This window comes from Anomaloglossus baeobatrachus, chromosome 3 (genome assembly GCF_048569485.1).
Source record: "Anomaloglossus baeobatrachus isolate aAnoBae1 chromosome 3, aAnoBae1.hap1, whole genome shotgun sequence".
Lineage (NCBI taxonomy): Eukaryota > Metazoa > Chordata > Amphibia > Anura > Aromobatidae > Anomaloglossus > Anomaloglossus baeobatrachus.
Window position 1 is genome coordinate 178,039,198 of NC_134355.1, and position 19,576 is coordinate 178,058,773.

The following is a 19,576-nucleotide window of genomic DNA, read 5'->3' on the forward strand; positions in this document are numbered from 1 at the left end:
ATATACTCAAGTATAAGCAGTGTTCTTCAGCCCATTTTTTTAGGCTTTTTTTACACTTTGTGGCATTTAACTGAGGTAAAGCAATGACGGCAGCTCCGTTCACCGGACAGGATCATGGAGGGGTCTATGTGCTTGTGGTACGCAAAAACCACCCCTCGATCGCGTCTGGTGCATGGTGCAGTTGCTGCCGTTATCACTTTACTGCAGCTGAATGCTTTGCGGCGCCGCAAATCATTCAACTGAAGTAAAGCACTGACGACAACAGCGGCAGCTCCTGCACCAGTCGCAATCACCGAGGTTGTCTGTGTGCCTGCGGTCTGTAAGAATTAGGAAAAAGGACACCACAGGAACGGAGAACAGGTGAGAATTTTGTGTGTGTATGTTAACAACGACATAACAGGGGACAAAAAGGGGACCGGAATGAGGACACTACAAAAGGATGTGCACATTACTAGAAGGGGGAGGGGGGGGGAACAAGAATGGACACATTACTACAGCATGGGGCACATTATTACAAGGTGGGTTACAAAAATGTGCACATTACTACAGGGTGGGCCACAAGGATGGGCCACATTACTACAGGAGGGAGCACATTACTACAGGGCACAAGGATGGGCACATTACATTTTATTGGTATCTATTTTTTATTTTTGAAATTTATCAGTAGCTGTTGCATTTCCCATCCTAGGCTTATACTCGAGTCAACGTTTTCCCAGTTTTTTGTGGTAAAATTTGGGGCCTCGACTTCTGGAGTTAAGCATTATCAGAGCGTCTGACCTGGTTGAATACTGAGCATCTGTGCAATTTAGTGCTCACCCATCTCTTAGTTAGCTAAGTCTTGCCTGCTTCCAATAGGTGTATAAGGCAGAAAATAGTGCACGGCAGACCACAGTGCGACTCCACCTGTATCATTATAGTCAATGGCTGGCTCAGTGCATACATCACAATCCTGTTTTGTAGCCCCGTCAGAGACACCAAATGTATGCAACTAGCTCAAGTTAGAAAACTATAGATCAGTTTATTCACAAATTCAGAGGATGAATATGAGCCGTGCCTATATGGCAGATCATCTTTTGTTATTTTCACCATTACTTTATGAACCCCTCTCTCAATCCCAAGAACTGGGTTTATGAATAGCCCGTGTAAATGGAGGGGGAGCTAATCACGCATACTGCGGCTCTTAATGGGACCACCGGAGATGGCCAAGTACCGCGATCAGCTGATCTTCTGCACTCCCATAATAATGAATGGAGCCGCAGAGCACATGATCGACCACCACCCCATTCATATAGGATTTCAGGATCGGTGGGGGTCCCAGCCATCAGGAAGGTATTCCCTATCCCACAGATAAGTAATTTCCAAACTTGAATAACTTTTTAATAACTGTTTTGGATGTGAAACCAAAGCCATCCTAAAATTATGCCAGGTGCAACAAAAGCTAGACGTTATGCTGGGCTCCTACATACAGATCTGGGATTACCTCTGCTAGCTCAATGGCATGGATGCATCATCCTCACACAATGGAGTGATGCTTTTACCTTGTCCACTAACTTGTACGGCAATTCCTTTCTCCAGCTCTTGAATACCTTTCTTGTAACATTCAATAGCTTGCTCCTTTTGATCTGTAGATAAAACGAAAACATACATTTAAACATATTGTAATTTAATAGGTAGAGTGTAACTATATATATATATATATATATATATATATATATATATATATATATATATATATATATATATATATATATATATATATATATATATAGCGCAACTATTTAGGTCATCAAATGCCGGCAAAAAGTAGCATTGAATATCCATATTATATGAGCATGCTTAAAGAATATGGCTCCTGCATAAAACCTATAAACTACGAACCCCAAATCTAATTATTTTTCTAGGATTTCATCCTGCAACACTGCAAGGGAACAAATATATAGTGATTATGCACAACAGACCTGCTAACCTTAAAAATAAAAATAAAAAAAAAAAACAAAGGCTATGTACATAACATTATATATTGTAGAAAAAAAAAAAAGTCCGCCCCCCCCGAAAGAAGGGAATTTTGTTTACTTACCGTAAATTCCTTTTCTTCTAGCTCCAATTGGGAGACCCAGACAGTGGGTGTATAGCTACTGCCTCTGGAGGCCGCACAAAGAACTACACTCAAAAGTGTAAGGCCCCTCCCCTTCTGGCTATACACCCTCCCGTAGGAGTACGGATTCCTCAGTTTTAGTACCAAAGCAAGAAGGAGGAAAGCCAATAACAGTTTCAAAAACAAATTCAATCCGATAACAAGATCGGAGAACTTAAGAAACAACATGAACAACATGTGCACCCGAAAAACGAAACCCTAAGAACAAATAGGGCGGGTGCTGGGTCTCCCAATTGGAGCTAGAAGAAAAGGAATTTACGGTAAGTAAACAAAATTCCCTTCTTTTTCGCTCCTAATTGGGAGACCCAGACAGTGGGACGTCCAAAAGCAGTCCCTGGGTGGGTAAAAAGATACCACATGAACGGGCTGTCAGACAGCCCTTTCCTACAGGTGGGCCACCGCCGCCTGAAGGACCTGTCTACCTAGGCTGGCATCTGCCGAAGCGTAGGTATGCACTTGATAGTGTTTGGTAAACGTGTGCAGACTCGACCAGGTAGCCGCCTGGCACACCTGCTGAGCCGTAGCCTGATGCCGCAATGCCCAGGACGCACCCACGGCTCTGGTAGAATGGGCTTTCAGTCCAGATGGAATCGGAAGCCCAGCAGAACGGTATGTGTGAAGAATTGGTTCCTTGATCCACCGCGCCAGGGTGGATTTGGAAGCTTGCGATCCCTTATGCTGACCAGCGACTAGGACAAAGAGCGCATCAGAACGGCGTAGAGACGCCGTGCGAGAAATGTAAATCCTGAGTGCTCTCACCAGGTCCAACAGATGTAAACCTTTTTCAAATTGGTGAACTGGATGCGGACACAAAGATGGCAAAGTGATATCCTGATTGAGATGAAAGGAAGAAACCACCTTGGGAGAAAACTCTGGAATTGGACGCAGTACTACCTTGTCTTGGTGAAACACCAGGAAGGGAGATTTGCAAGATAACGCCGCTAGCTCGGACACTCTTCGAAGAGACGTGACCGCCACAAGAAAAACTACTTTTTGTGAAAGCCGAGAAAGGGAAACCTCTTTCAAAGGCTCGAAAGGCGGCTTCTGGAGGGCAATGAGAACCTTGTTTAGATCCCAGGGTTCCAATGGCCGTCTGTAAGGAGGAACGATATGACAAACTCCTTGGAGAAACGTGCGTACTTTAGAAAGCCGTGCCAAGCGCTTCTGAAAGAATACGGATAGCGCGGAGACTTGACCCTTAAGAGAGCTAAGCGACAAACCTTTTTCCAACCCAGACTGCAGGAAGGAAAGAAAAATTGGCAATGCAAATGGCCAGGGAGAAAACCCTTGAGCCAAGCACCAAGCTAAGAATATCTTCCACGTCCTGTGATAGATCTTAGCTGAGGATGGTTTTCTAGCCTGTCTCATTGTGGCAACAACTTCATGAGATAAACCTGAGGCCGCTAGGATCCAGGACTCAATGGCCACACAGTCAGGTTCAGGGCCGCAGAATTCAGATGGAAAAACGGCCCTTGAGACAGCAAATCTGGACGGTCTGGTAGTGCCCACGGTTGGCCTACCGTGAGATGCCACAGATCCGGGTACCACGACCTTCTTGGCCAGTCTGGAGCGACGAGAATGGCTCGATGGCAGTCGGACCTGATTTTCCGGAGAACTCTGGGTAACAATGCTAGAGGTGGGAACACATAGGGGAGTCGGAATTGCGACCAATCCTGAACCAAGGCGTCTGCCGCCAGCGCTCGGTGATCGTGAGACCGTGCCATGAAAACTGGGACCTTGTTGTTGTGCCGTGACGCCATCAGATCGACGTCCGGCGTCCCCCAGCGGCAACAGATCTGCTGAAACACGTCCGGGTGAAGGGACCATTCTCCTGCGTCCATGCCCTGGCGACTGAGAAAGTCTGCTTCCCAGTTTTCCACGCCTGGGATGTGAACTGCGGATATGGTGGACGCTTTGCTTTCCACCCACGTCAAAATCCGCCGGACTTCCTGAAAGGCTTGGCGACTGCGTGTTCCCCCTTGGTGGTTGATGTACGCCACCGCCGTGGAATTGTCCGACTGAATCCGAATCTGCTTGCCTTCCAGCCATTGTTGGAAGGCTCGCAGAGCAAGATAGATTGCTCTGATTTCCAGAACATTGATCTGCAGGGTGGACTCTTCCTGAGTCCACGTCCCCTGAGCCCTGTGGTGGAGAAACACCGCTCCCCACCCTGATAGGCTCGCATCCGTCGTGACCACTGCCCAGGACGGGGGAAGGAACGACTTTCCCTGTGACAATGAGGTGGGGAGAAGCCACCAACGCAGAGAGTCCTTGGCAGTCTGAGAGAGGGAGACAGTCCTGTCGAGGGACGTCGATTTCCCATCCCATTGGCGTAGAATGTCTCATTGTAGAGGGCGCAGATGAAACTGCGCGAACGGGACCGCCTCCATTGCTGCTACCATCTTTCCTAGGAAATGCATGAGGCGCCTCAGTGAGTGCGACTGGCTCTGAAGGAGAGATTGCACTCCTGTCCGTAGCGAACACTGCTTGTCCAGTGGAAGCTTCACTATCGCTGAGAGAGTATGAAACTCCATGCCAAGATAAGTCAGAGATTGGGTCGGGGTTAGATGAGACTTTGGAAAGTTGATAATCCACCCGAAACTCTGGAGAGTGTCTAGTGCCACCTTCAGACTGTGTTGGCATGCCTCTTGAGAGGGTGCCTTTATAAGCAGGTCGTCTAGATACGGGATGACCGAGTGACCTTGCGAGTGCAGAACAGCTACTACTGCTGCCATGACCTTGGTGAAGACCCGGGGGGCTGTTGCCAGACCGAAAGGTAACGCTACGAACTGCAGGTGTTCGTCGTGTATGACGAAGCGTAGGAAACGCTGATGCTCTGGCGCGATCGGCACGTGGAGATACGCATCTTTGATATCTATTGATGCTAGAAAATCTCCTTGAGACATTGAGGCTATGACGGAGCGTAGGGATTCCATCCGGAACCTCCTGACTTTTACGTGTCTGTTGAGCAACTTTAGATCCAGGACGGGTCGATACGATCCGTCCTTTTTTGGGACCACAAACAGATTGGAGTAAAAACCGTGACCTTGTTCCTGAAGAGGGACGGAGGTCACCACTCCTTCCGCCTTTAGAGCGGCCACCGCCTGCAACAGAGCATCGGCTCGGTCTGGTGGTGGAGAAGTTCTGAAGAAACGAGTTGGCGGACGAGAACTGAACTCTATCCTGTACCCGTGAGACAGAATATCCCTCACCCAACGGTCTTTGACGCGTGACAGCCAAATGTCGCCAAAGTGGGAAAGCCTCCCACCGACCGAGGGTGTGGGAATCGGAGACTGCAAGTCAGGAGGACGCCGTCTTGGCAACGGTTCCTCCGGCTGTCCTTTTTGGGCGTGACTGAGACCTCCAAGAATCTGAGCGTCTCTGGTCTTTTTGAGTCTTTTTTGACGAGGCGAATTGGGACCTGCCCGGTCCTCGAAAGGACCGATAACCAGAATGACCCTTCCTCTGTTGGGGTTTGTTTTGTCTGTGTTGCGGTAAGGATGAGTCCTTACCCTTGGAGTGTTTGATGATTTCATCCAAACGCTCTCCAAACAATCGGTCACGAGAAAAAGGCAAATTGGTTAAGCACTTCTTGGAATGAGAATCTGCCTTCCAATGTCTCAACCACAGGGCCCTACGCAAAACAACGGAGTTGGCTGACGCCACTGCCGTGCGGCTTGTAGCGTCAAGAACAGCATTAATTGCGTACGACGCGAATGCCGCCATTTGCGAGGTCAATGGTGCTACCTGCGGGGCAAATGCACGTGTGACTGAGTCGACTTGCACAAGCCCGGCTGAGATAGCTTGGAGTGCCCATACGGCAGCAAAAGATGGCGCTAACGACGCTCCAATCGCTTCATAGATGGATTTCAGCCAGAGCTCCATCTGCCTGTCAGTGGCATCTTTAAGTGCCGCTCCATCTTCAACTGCAACCAAGGATCTAGCTGCAAGCCTGGAAATTGGAGGATCCACTTTTGGACACTGGGTCCAACCCTTGACCACCTCAGGGGGAAAAGGATAGCGTGTATCTTTAAGCCGTTTAGAAAAACGCCTTTCTGGATAAGCGTGGGGTTTCTGGATTGCGTCTCTAAAGTCAGCGTGGTCCAGAAAAGTGCTTAATGTACGCTTAGGATATCTGAAATGGATTCTCTCGTGCTGCGAAGCTGACTCCTCTACAAGAGGAGCTGGTGGGGAAATATTTAACATCTTATTGATGGACGCTATAAGATCATTAACTATGGCGTCACCATCTGGTGTATCTAGATTGAGAGCGGTCCCAGGATCAGAATCCTGATCAGTTACGTCCGCCTCATCACCCATAGATTCATCTCGCTGGGATCCTGACCATTGAGATGAATGTGAAGGCCCCTCATAGCGAGCCCGCTTAGGTTGCCTGGGGCCATCGTCCGAGTCAGAGTCTTCACCCTGAGGTGTATGTGCCCGTCCCGGAGCTTGGAGGTAATTCAGCTGAGGGGGACCAGGGGGCAATGATTGCACAGTGTCCGTGGCCTGAAGTACAGGCCTAGCTCGCAATGTGTCAAGAATTTGTGACATAGTGAGAGACATTCTGTCAGCAAAAGCTGTAAACTCAGTTCCTGTCACCTGGACAGCATTCACAGGTGGTACACCCTGGGTCACGTCCAGCAGAGGTCCCGACTGTGCAAGTGCCGCAGGGGCCGAGCACTGCACACAATGGGGGTCAGTGGAGCCTGCCGGTAGAAAAGTCCCACATGCGGTACAGGAAGCATATAATGTCTGTGCCTTGGCACCCTTGCGTTTTGTGGACGACATGCTGTTGGCTCTCTGCAATGTGAGAGAGTCTATAGCCAAAGGGCGACTAGCGCTATGCAGTACAAAGTATTTGCAGGAACAAAATACTAAGATTACTACTGGCACAAGAGGGGGTGAGCCCTGAGGGCTGCTTACCGCCCGCTGAATAGCGGGTAAGAGGCGCAGAATTCCTTGTCTGGGTCTCCCCGGCTCCCCTCTGCAGCTCAGCGTGTCAGCAGGAATGGCTGCCGGCGTCTGTGGAGAGGGGCGGTCCGTGGGAGTTCCCAAACAAAAGTGCGGGAAACAGTGTCCCCTCTGTGCCTATTGTGAGGGCTGGAGTATGTAAAAACGACTCCAGCCCTCAGCGCTGATGCACTGACCAGCGTCCCGCCCTTCTCCTGACTGGCAGGTCTGGGGGCGGGAACGAACGGAACTAGGCCGCAAAAGCCGGGGACTCGAGTTATCAGCGCGGCCGCCGTAAAAGCGCGGCCCGCGCTGAAGTCCCCGGCGCACCACAAGTGCCAGCCGCGCCGCAGTCCCAGCGGCCGGCGCGACCGTTTCCCAAAAGTGTGCCTGCTTCAGCGAAGCTGAATGAGGCCATGGCACAAGCGCCGCAGCGCTGATGTCCCCGGCGCACTACAACACCCAGCATGCTGCGGTGTGAGCGCCAAATGCACGGGGACACAGAGTACCTTGAGGAAGCAGGGCCATGTCCCTGATGTACTCCGCTCCATCCAGCATCTTCTCCAGGGGCTGTAGATGGAGCACGGTCTCAGTGCCTGGAGACCAGTAAATCCCACTTCACCCAGAGCCCTGTAAAAAGGGATGGGGAAGGAATCAGCATGTGGGCTCCAGCCGCCGTACCCGCAATGGGTACCTCAACCTTACAAACACCTCCGACATACAGTGGGGTGAGAAGGGAGCATGCTGGGAGCCCTGTATGGGCCCTCTTTTCTTCCATCCGACATAGTCAGCAGCTGCTGCTGACTAAAAACAATGGAGCTATGCGTGCATGTCTGACCTCCTTCGCACAAAGCTAAAACTGAGGAATCCGTACTCCTACGGGAGGGTGTATAGCCAGAAGGGGAGGGGCCTTACACTTTTGAGTGTAGTTCTTTGTGCGGCCTCCAGAGGCAGTAGCTATACACCCACTGTCTGGGTCTCCCAATTAGGAGCGAAAAAGAAATAGGCCCTAGTATGATTTTTTTGAAGTATGCTTAAAATATAAATACTACTAAAAAAAATAAATTATATTTGCTGTAACACAAGGAAGGGAGTATACAGCAGGACCATTCAAAGAGCCCCCCCCCCCCCAAAAAAAAACAAAAAAAAAAACCTCACCAGTCTACAAACAATTAGAATTGGCAAGTGTCAGATGGTGGATGGGCTCTCACACAGATCTGCGTCACTGTCAGGTCCCTCGCTGTTCTAGCTGCATTGCACTGCAGCTCTCACCACAAACAGATCAGGTAGCAGTATCACTCCGTGCAAGTGATACTGCTTCCAGTCATTGGGAGCCAACCGCTGTAGAACGCAGGGGTACCTGACCACGACACAGATTGTATGTGAGAGACCATTCACCTACCAACTCTAATTGTCTGGAGTCTGATAAGTGCGACTCTTAGGGGTGCTTCACACACAGCGAGCTCACTGCCGAGATCGCTGCTGAGTCACGCTTTTGGAGACGCAGCAGTGACCTCATTAGCGATCTCGCTGTGTGTGACAATGAGCAGCGATCTGGCCCCTGCTGCGAGATCGCTGCTCGTTACACACAGCCCTGGTTCGTTTTCTTCAAAGGCGCTCTTCTCCCGCTGTGACACACAGATCGCTGTGTGTGACAGCGAGAGAGCGACAAATGAAGCGAGCAGGGAGCAGGAGCCGGCGTCTGACAGCTGAGGTAAGCTTGTAACCAAGATAAACATCGGGTAACCAAGGTGGTTACCCGATATTTACCTTAGTTACCAGCCTCTGCAGCTCTCACGCTGCCTGTGCTGCCGGCTCTCTGCACATGTAGCTATGTAGCTGCTGTACACATCGGGTTAATTAACCCGATGTGTACAGCAGCTAGGAGAGCAAGGAGCCAGCGCTAAGCAGTGTGCGCGGCTCCCTGCACACACAGCTAAGCGGTGTGCGCTGGTAACTAATGTAAACATCGGGTAACCATACCCGATGTTTAACTTAGTTACCAGTCTCCGCAGCTTCCAGACGGCGGCTCCGTGCAAGCGCAGGGTCGCTTGCACGTCGCTGCTGGCTGGGGGCTGTTCACTGGTCGCTGGTGAGATCTGCCTGTTTGACAGCTCACCAGCGACCATGTAGCGATGCAGCAGCGATCCTGACCAGGTCAGATCGCTGGTCGGATCGCTGCTGCATCGCTAAGTGTGAAGGTACCCTTAGTGGGTGTCTTTCTTTTGGGGGTAAACTTAGCAGTCCATCGAGTATAATACATTTAAGTACTTAATTTAAACCTTTGTAAATATGGCATGTACCATCACTATTGTTCTGTGCCATGATAATAGCAAATCAGATACGAAAATGTGCACTGAACCAGTAAAAGGATTAACACAAAATGTTGATGTTTCAGAATGTGATGACATGATTAATAAATGTTTTTTTTGTTAAAGAATAAATGTGGATTGTTGTTCAGGTCATCAGATTTTCACCTGTTAAACTAAAAGTATTCCGTTCTGCAGCTCCTGGGCTGCATTGTATGAAGGTGCACCTTGGCACTGACTCCCCTTCCAGACCCCAAATATAACTTTCTAAAACTTGGCCGTTAGGTATGCTAATTACCTTGGTTGGCCAGATGGGCGGGCTCATTTTCTGCTCGTCTAGAAGGGGGAAAGTCAGGGACAAGGTGCACCTTCATAGAAAGCAGCCCAGGAGCTGCAGAAGGGGATTCTTTTAGTTTAATAGGTAAAAATCTGATGACAGGTTCCCTTTAAGATTGCAAAACTACCAGACTGCCAGTTTAGGTTTTTCAGCATTTTATATACTTTAATACTTGACTTTTTAGTCCAAAGTCCTAATATTGTAGCCGTTATAACAAGAAATGATAGATGACCATACCTTAACATGAATGGAGGCATCATTAAAAAGGGACATAAAACCATGAAGAAGAAAAAAAAATAATTAAACAATACTAAAATGACATCCTTGTTTATAAGAGTAAAATAATCTACATTTGTCCTTTTACAGTCAGATAATCTTCTCTTCATCAGATAAAACATAACTGACAATAAAACACAAAGGAGGAAGATGGGCGGAGGACATGAATGAGAGGCTCAGCAGGGTGCGGTAATCCAGGCACAACGACAGTCTCTCCCAAACTCTGCCTCCAAAGTCAATTTATAGAGCTTTGTCAATGAGAGCCCACCTAGCTTTCATCTAGACTCCACGGCGCACACTGTCGACAGCACAAAAACACCACATTCAAGAAAAGCCCGTGTGCAAATCCTGTCAGCCATGATAATATATGCGAATGGACAGGACGCAGATACCTGGAGGAATTGCTCATTTATGCACTCGGTGGCTAATCCCCATTCACAAGTCAATTATTAATGACCTCATTATTATTATTCCTATATTACCTCACACATTTCATTACATTTGTTCTTACAATGTAATACAGAAAATCTCACACACGCCAATTGTATCATAAAAGTGACTATTTTAATCCTTAGGAAAAGCCATTTGTCTAGTCTCATAAGTAATTTATGATAACAGGTTTCCACATGAAGCGGCTTCACATTCACATTAGTGGAAACACAGCAGGGTATAAACTCCAGACAGGAGCCTGGGCCTAGCATCCCTCTAGGAATGGCCTAATGAGGTGTAACTCTGCTTCCATCTGTGCTTCCTTAACCCCATAACATCTAGATGTATATACATTTTGGCTAGGGCTGCGTTAAATTTGGCTACAGATGCCTTCAGCCAAAGCTATAGTTTTAGCCAACAAACTATAGACCTTTGAAAAAAAGTCAACTGGAAATATATTGTTATATAGCCACAAAAAAGCTCTCGCATTGAAGTAACGTTCTTAGAAAGATAGCTGACCCCTCCAAGGCTTTAATGAACACGTGGCCGCTTTCACACAGGGTTCCCCTCCCTATTCAATGGTCCCGTCGAAATTGTCATCTGAAACACCCCCACCCACCCCACCCCCACAAAAACAGGACTTTGATGTATGCGCTGACTATAATGATGCAGACGAACTCATCATGTGCTCGGTCGTGCACCATTTTCGGAGGTATACGCTTACTGAAGGCAGACACCCAGACCCAGTCTAGTACGTCTCCAGTAAGCGTATACCTCCAAAAACGGTGCATGACAGAACACACTGTGACTCCATCTGCACCAATATAGCCAGTGGCCCCATCGGCGAATACGTTCGAATCCTGTTCTGCTGGGGGGCTTGGATGGAAGCCCTAATAGGACCACTGATCGGGGAGAGGAACGTAGTGTGAAGGCACCCTAAAGGCCTGTCATGTAAGGATGAATATGGACCGACATCCACACATGAACTGATTATTCACCAAATAATCATTTGCCCACTGCATGTTCAGTCCTCAACCAACTTCATTCTAATGAGAATGGCCTCTTCTAGTAAGATAAAAACATTTTTAAAGCACCAGTCCGGTGTTTTGTTTTTATTTCACCGACAGAGTAGTGTCACTGAAGTATGTTCCCTGTCTGACGGTCGCAGTCTTCTGCTTTTCTCAACGTCACTCTACAATTGTCTTCGAGGCCCCAATAGACCTACGGCGAGAGCTTGTGACTGTTACCTCTCACTTACAGCCAGTCAGTAGCTACAGCCATAAGATGGCAGAGCGGGACCAGAGACGCGTCAGGAAGAGCAAGAGTAAGGCTGGGGCCACACGGGGACTACTGCGATCCACTTGCATGACACTCGGCTCAGGCTGGCAGTACAGCAGAGCTGAGTGTCATGCGTGTGTCCTTGCTACTGAGGTCCGTTCGTGCGAGCAGACCTCAGCTGCGGGGGGGCGGGCCGGCACTCAGGAGGGGGAGGGAGGGATTTCTCTCCCTCTCTCCTGCGTAGCCGGCTATTGCCATTCTTGCACTGCACTAGCGGTACACCGGTGTACCGCGAGTGCAGTGCGATTTTTCTCTCGCCCCATTCACTGGAATGGGTGCGAGAGAAAGTCTCAGATTACAATCGCAGCATGCTGCGATTGTTTTCTCGGTCCGATTAGGGCTGAGAAAATAAATCGCTCATGTGTGCTGACACACAGGCTAGAATTGGTCCGAGGGGAATGCGATGTTTTATAGCACTCCACTCGCACTGTTTTTCTCGCCGTGTGGCTTAGGCCTAAGTACTAGAAGTACAGTATAGATATTAATGATACCACTACATGGGGAAAAAAGAAAAAAATACATCAGAGTGATGCTTTAATATAGTAAAAGCGCATACACATTGGATAAAAGTCTGCTAAATCCACCGACTTGGCCCAATGATCAATACACATGGGGGTCTCCTAACTTTCCAACCAATGCGGTCGGGGGAGGGGGGGGGGGGGAGAAGGATTGGGCAGTTTGACTTAAAATCATTTTGTTCTTCAGGCAGAGAAGCTGGTGGATATTGTGTCACCGGCAGACTGCGAGGCAACGGCAGGTCTTCTGCATGTCCAGCAGGTAGCATGCGTCTGTCCTAATAGACTAGGACGCACTCATACCTGCCGGAGTGCACGAGAAAAAAAAGCAACTGATTTATATTGCACAAATGCTGTGGATTTGCTGCAGTTTCCATCCTTTATTGCAAAACATGACCTTTACTACAGAAATCTGCAGCTCAAATCCCCAGTAGAGGTCAGTTGCTGCATATTTTCTATGCAGCACAAGTAGAAGATTGCTTAATATTACAAAGGATTTTTCCACATACAGTGCGAGGGGGGAAATACTTGCCTCTGTCTATAAAAAAAAGGGAACCTTATCATTTGATTCATGCTGCCCAAGCCACAGGCGTCCTGAATCCGTGGCGGGCTGCACACCTATGCCTTTCTCTCCAACGGTCTGGTGTTTCTAAGAATATAGTCAGAATATTTTTCCAGTGCAGCTACAGGTAATTGTCAAGTGCCTGTCAATCACTTAGAGGCATGCACTTTCACCCCTTCCTCCCAGACACTGCCAATAGAAGCTTGGCAGATCTCTCAGACACTGTCGAGCTGTGACTGGCAGATTCAGAAAGGCAAGGGCTCACCCCTCCCCCAACAGACGACCATGAAGGAATGTCTAGTTGGTCTCCAAGCTGAGATTTCACATACTGTGCTCCATGAAACATATGTCAATCTCTGTGATGGATTAGACCAGGCCAACATGGAAAAAAAACAGAATCAGGAGCACTCAGGGATTTCTACAAGTTATTTAACTCAATGTTTTGAGCAAGTAACAGGTCTTTGTGGATTATTTACAGCTTATCACAAGTAACAGGTCCTTGTGGATTATTTACAGCTTATCACAATTAACAGGTCCTTGTGGATTATTTACAGCTTATCACAAGTAACAGGTCCTTGTGGATTATTTACAGCTTATCACAAGTAACAGGTCCTTGTGGATTATTTACAGCTTATCACAAGTAACAGGTCCTTGTGGATTATTTACAGCTTATCACAAGTAACAGGTCCTTGTGGATTATTTACAGCTTATCACAAGTAACAGGTCCTTGTGGATTATTTACAGCTTATCACAAGTAACAGGTCCTTGTGGATTATTTACAGTTTATCACAAGTAACAGGTCCTTGTGGATTATTTACAGGTTATCACAAGTAACAGGTCCTTGTGGATTATTTACAGCTTATCACAAGTAACAGGTCCTTGTGGATTATTTACAGCTTATCACAAGTAACAGGTCCTTGTGGATTATTTACAGCTTATCACAAGTAACAGGTCCTTGTGGATTATTTACAGTTTATCTTGGGATAGAACATAAATATGTAACATGGCAATAATTTTTTAAAGGAGTGGTCCACATGATTTTTAATGGGGCTCAGCCTGGATCTGAAAAAAATAACCCTGCAGCTTCTGTTCCGAATCATCACGTCCTGCACCAATCAGTCTCCCGTCAGTACACACCAGAAATAGCTGGAGGTGCCTGTTTAGTCACAGCTGTGGCCCGCGATTGGCTGGGCAGGCTGTTGTGGTCATTTCCAGGCAGTAGAGACTGGTAGGAACCAAGCAGGTTGGCATCAAAACAGGACCTGCACGGGAGGTTGTCAGTGGTGGCGATTAGGTTTTGGGATATACTCAGCCTCTCAGGCCGCACTGCATGTACCCGCTAGACTGCTACTCTTCCTGGATTACAAGGGGATGTACACAGCATAGGTTTAGATTTGTGTGGGTGCCAATAGATGCTTTTGACCACATCTTTGGAGAATCGATGGACAAAAGCGTCTGGCATGACCCAAGTGTGATGTATGACTGTAGAGCATGCAGCCGTATGTGTCTTACTTTCAGCATACATGGATTTCTCAAGATGTTTAAAAAGAAGTTGCGATAATCAGCGGTCAGGTTCTCTTGAATGTAAACCTGTTTCTAGATAGGTGCCGGGGAAGGGTCTGCTGATCACAATACACATTACATTGTGGTCTAGGCAAAATTCTAAGATCCATGAATTGGTTTATTCTGGACCTAGAAGGGGCTCTGCTGGAGTTTAACATTGATGATGTACCCTAAAGCGGGCTTTACACGCTACGATATCGCTAACAATTTCTAGCGATATCGAGTGTGTAAGTACCCGCCCCCGTCGCACATGCTATATCGTGTGATCGCTGCCGCAGCAAACATTATCGCACTTACCTGGTCGACAGCGTCGCTGTGACTGCCGAACAATCCCTCCCTCAAGGGAGAGGGACGTTTGGCATCATCGCGACGTCACTAAGCGGCCGGCCAATCAAAGTGGAGGGGCGGAGATGAGCGGGACGTAACATCCCGCCCACCTCCTTCCTTCTGCATTGCGGCCGGTAAGGCTGGTTTCACACTACGTCTTTTTAACATCCGCTGAAAACGTTTTTTTAACGGAAGTACGGATCCTGCTTTTACAGCAAATAACGTATGCAAACGCATATGTTATTTTGCAGGATCCTGCACTGGATGTTTAGGGGCGGGCATTGGAGTCATGTGATCGGGAGTGAGGGGAGCTAGACTGGGAGCCGGCTTCTGACAGCTGCAGACGCTGGTAACCAAGGTAAACATCGGCCTTGGATACCCGATATTTATCTTGGTTACGAGTGTCTGCAGCTGCTAGGAGCAGGGCTGCCTGCACGCGTAACCAACGTAAACATCGGGTAACTAAGAGAAGTGGTTACGCGATATTTACCTTGGTTACGAGTGTCCGCAGCTCTCAGGTGGGGGAGAGGGAGGGAGGGAGGAAGGGGGAAAGACAGATAGAGAGAGAGAGGGTGAGGGAGGGAGGAGGAGAGAGAGACAGATCACGCGAGACTGGTTCTGGGCATGCTCAGTACTTTCTGGGCATGCTCAGTACAAAAGCAGGATCCTGTCTATCAGCACGCCAGCGTTCACCTGCGTTCGCGTGCGTTATAGTGCGGATCCGGTGACTTGCAGTATTTTGACGCAGCTCAAAAACGCTACAAGTAGCGTTTTTGAAACATGTTAAAAAACTGCAAGTCACCGGATCCGCACTATAACGCACGCAAACGCAGGTGAACGCAGGTGGACGCGAGTCCATTGCAAATGCATTGAAATGAAAACGCATTTGCACTGGATCCGTACTTCCGCTAAAATAACGTTTTCAACGGATGTTAAAAAGACGTAGTGTGAAACCAGCCTAAGGAGACGTTCCTCGCTCCTGCGGTGTCACACAGAGATGTGTGCTGCCGCATGAGCGATGAACATGGATAAACAACAGTTACCGATTTTTGAGTTTGGGACGACCTCTCCATGGTGAACGATTTTCACCATTTTTGAGGTCACTTAAGGACGCTAAGTGTCACACGCTGCGATATCGTTAATGACGCCGGATGTGCGTCACTAACAACGTGACCCCGACGATAAAACATTAACGCTATCGTAGCGTGTAAAGCACCCTTTAGGCTATGTGCCCACGGGACAACGCACCTCTGGATTTTGCAGCGGAAAACCTGCGTATTTATCTGGATTTTCTATGTAAATCCGCAGGTTCTAGCAAGTACAGACACTCCCCATGTTATCCTATGGGATTTGGGGAGTGCTGTGTCCATGCTGCTGTATCTGCGGAATATGGTGCGGATGTCCCTCAGTCACACAACTGCATGTCAATTATTCAAGCAGAATTCCCGCTCCTCCACTATGGAGATACAGGGCTCCTCCTGAATTCTGCACGAAATCAGCACTGTTTTCGCAGGTTTACCGCAACAACTCCACAGATATACCGCAGCAATGGACAGCTGCGGATTCCGGGGGTCCGTGGGTACATTGTCCCATGGGCAAATAGCCTTATAAGCCATCAATGTCTGATCGGTGGGGTGTGACACCCTGCGTCCCATCAATCACCTGTTTCCAATGCTGACCGAAACTATCCAAAATAGCGTCTGGGTGCTGCACATCTGCCGCTTACGGATTCAATTAGGGGTGGATATGCAGCACCCAACCATGGCCACTATAAAGCTGACAGCACAGCGGCTCTGCAACTAAGCAGGTCCGCCTGACAGCACTGCACAGCTAATCAGCGGGGTGCCGGGTGTCATACCCCCACCGATCAGACATTGATGACAACCCCTTAAAGAACCAAAGCTACATATATTACAGTGACCAGCACCTAATATATAAGCCCAGGCTGCAGACAGTGCATACACCAAAGGCAGGTACCACTGACTGACTGCCAGTGGGGCAAGAGGCTGCAGGACCTGGTGCCACCCGCTAGTCACCTGTACACAGCGCTCAGGAGACACCACTGTGCCCATCAGACAGGTGTGCAGGTCCCTGGGGTGAAGCACATCCCCCATACAGGGGTTCGGGGGTGATCAGGCGGTGCAGGGACACATTCCGGGGCTGAATCAGCAGAAGCCCGGTACGCCAGGGAGGACGGTGCCAGCGCTGCCCCCGTGCCCTGTCCTCACCTTTCTCCTGCTCGTCTATGCGGAGAGCCATGGAGATGTGGTGGAAGGCCTGCTGGTGGTAGCCCCGCACCACCTCCGGCTCCTGCGGCCTGTCAGCGGGCGCGCTGCGCTCACGGAGCTTCTTGTCCGCCATCACCCTGCGGGAAAGGCGATCACAGCACCAGGCGAAGAGCAGACCGAGCTGGAAGGCGATGAACCGGAGGAGCGAGAAGGCGGCGAGCAGAGGGTACGAGAACACGAATAGGTTCCGCTTATGGGGAGAAGGCGGGGCGCCCTGGACCGGGGACTCGGAGCGAGAGGGCGGTGCTGAGGGCCCGGGACCTGTGTCTGCCGCTGGGGTCACCGGTTTCTTTTTGTGTCCTCTTCCACCCGGAGAATTCATTCACAGAGCCCGCAGCCGCCGCCATAACACCGGGCTCAGCGCCCGACAGCTCCGCCCACTGCGCCCGACACGGCCGCACTCACTGACGTCTGACCACGCCCCCTCCGTGACGTTTCTTTAATCTCCGCCCAGGCTGCAGGCCTTCTCTAGCAGTCTGCTGATCCAGGCGCATTTCCTCAAACAGAAAGACTTAGCCATGCCCTCATCGCACACGATTGGCTCATTGTACTCACTCCTCTCGTGTGATAGGTGCTATATCATTAATTACACGAAAACACGCCCTCTATATAGAAAGACACGCCTTTTTTATAGGTGATCACGCCCTCTACGTGTAGGGCTACACCGCCAGTGTAGGAACTGAAAGTGAATTACTGCGGCCGGCTGATTGTTTTCAGTAAGCCCCGCCCACTAAAGGCGTGACCTGTCATACTGGCTGTGATGTCTGCAGGTGTACACAAATCATTGTATCCGGTTGTCTGCTGCTGTTCCAGCAGTGTCTCTACTGTCACAAGTGCGCATGTGCAGCCAAGCTCCCGGCTCTAGCAGAGGGGCAGCGCAGAAGTATGTAACCTGGGATGGTCTTGAGGTTGCCCCCTGAAAATAAGAGATCCATAGACCAATGCAAAGCAACAACTTGTTAGGGGCAAAGTAAGAGTTTTACCCTGTCAGTTAAGCAGAGGCTGCACAGTGACTTTGGCAGCGCCCCATGCCACAGATCACTGATGAATCCAAGCACAAAGAGATATTGGGTTCACATTACAATCCCTAGGGTGCTACCACAGGCAAGTCGCAAAAAGGCACATTCAGTAAGGCCTTTTTCACACAACCGTGTCTCCGGTACGTGTTTGGTCCGTTTCCTCACGTACCGGAGACATAGGCACACGTAGACCCATTAAAATCAATGGGTCTGCGCTCACGTGCGTGTTCTGCCATGGACCGTGTGTCCGTGTGGAGCATACGTGTGCCCATGTGCTCCACACGTAAACATGTCCATTTTTCTCTGGCATCACAGGTGTCACACGGAACGCTAATGGACCACACGGAGGTGTTCCATGTGACACGCGCCGGAGAAAACATGTGTCTGAGAAAATAATAAAAAACCTTTACTCACCTTCTCCAGCCCTACTGTCTCTGCCGCTGCTGTCACTTGCTTCCGACCGCTGCTCATTGCATATTCACTTCACTGCGGCCAGAAGCAGCAGCAGCGGCAGGACCGGAGACGGAAGATCAGCACCAAGGACAGCGAAGCCAGGGACAGGTGAGCAGAAAGTTCCTCTTCTCCGTGTGTTATCACGGATAACACACGGAGAACACACATGTGCCATAAACACGGCTCACGGAGGGCAAAACGCACCTTTGACACATCCATGAAAAACGTGCGTGATTTTCACGGATGTGTGAAAGAGGCCTAAGGCAAAGTTGATATGTTGCCCTCGCCTAAAGAATGATATGCTTAAAGGGTGTGTCCATCACTGCTCACTTCCTCACTGAGCAGTAGGCAGATGACGTCACATTCACTGACGCCTGCTAGGCCACTTTTGTTAGGAATCTCTCACCCGTTCCATTCATTAGTATATTGTCACGAGTGTGTTACGGCCTGACGAGACCTTGGAGGATCTGAGATCAGAAGGTCACAGCGCTTAGTTGATCGCACATTCTCTTTAGTGCCCACTAGTCGTTTACCCGGAGTTGAAGCTTATTTAATTCCATCTATCCGGTGCTGAAAGGGTTAAGGTTCCTTTGTACCCCGCTCTGATTAAACAGGTACAGTGCCTTGCGAAAGTATTCTGCCCCTTTGAATTTTTCAACCTTTTCCCACATTTCAGGCTTCAAACATAAAGATAAAAAATTTAAATGTTATGGTGAAGAATCAACAACAAGTGGGACACAATTGTGAAGTTGAACGAAATGTATTGCTTACTAGCTGTAGTACCCGGGCATTGCCTGGGATAGTAACTTTCTCTCTGTCTCTCTCCCAGTCTTTGTCTGTGTGTCGCTGTCTGTCTGTCTCTCTGTCTGTCTCTTTCCTTGTCTGTCTGTGTCTATGTCTCTGTCTGACTATTTCTATCTCTGTCTCTGTCTGTATTTGTATCAGTCTATCTGTCTCCATCTCTGTGTCTGTCTCTCTCTATCTCTGTCTGTCTGTCTCTTTCCCCGTCTGTCTCTTTTCCGTCTGTCTTGGTCTGTCTCTTAAAAACAAAA

The 19,576-nt window shown here is 49.0% G+C and overlaps 1 protein-coding gene across 2 annotated transcripts in view; it reads right to left on the bottom strand.

Annotated features, from left to right (window-relative positions):
- The window catches only part of SPAST (spastin), a 109,865-nt gene extending 92,388 nt beyond the window's left edge, over window positions 1-17,477 (bottom strand). For both annotated transcript variants that reach the window (XM_075339596.1, XM_075339595.1), the window contains exons 1-2: window positions 16,993-17,477; window positions 1,539-1,622 (exon numbers count right to left, since the gene is read on the bottom strand). In XM_075339596.1, the coding sequence (XP_075195711.1) occupies window positions 1,539-1,622; window positions 16,993-17,374 (466 nt within the window). In that variant the 5' untranslated portion in view covers window positions 17,375-17,477. The remainder of the gene's footprint in view (window positions 1-1,538; window positions 1,623-16,992) is intronic.
- Window positions 17,478-19,576: the final 2,099 nt, after the last annotated feature.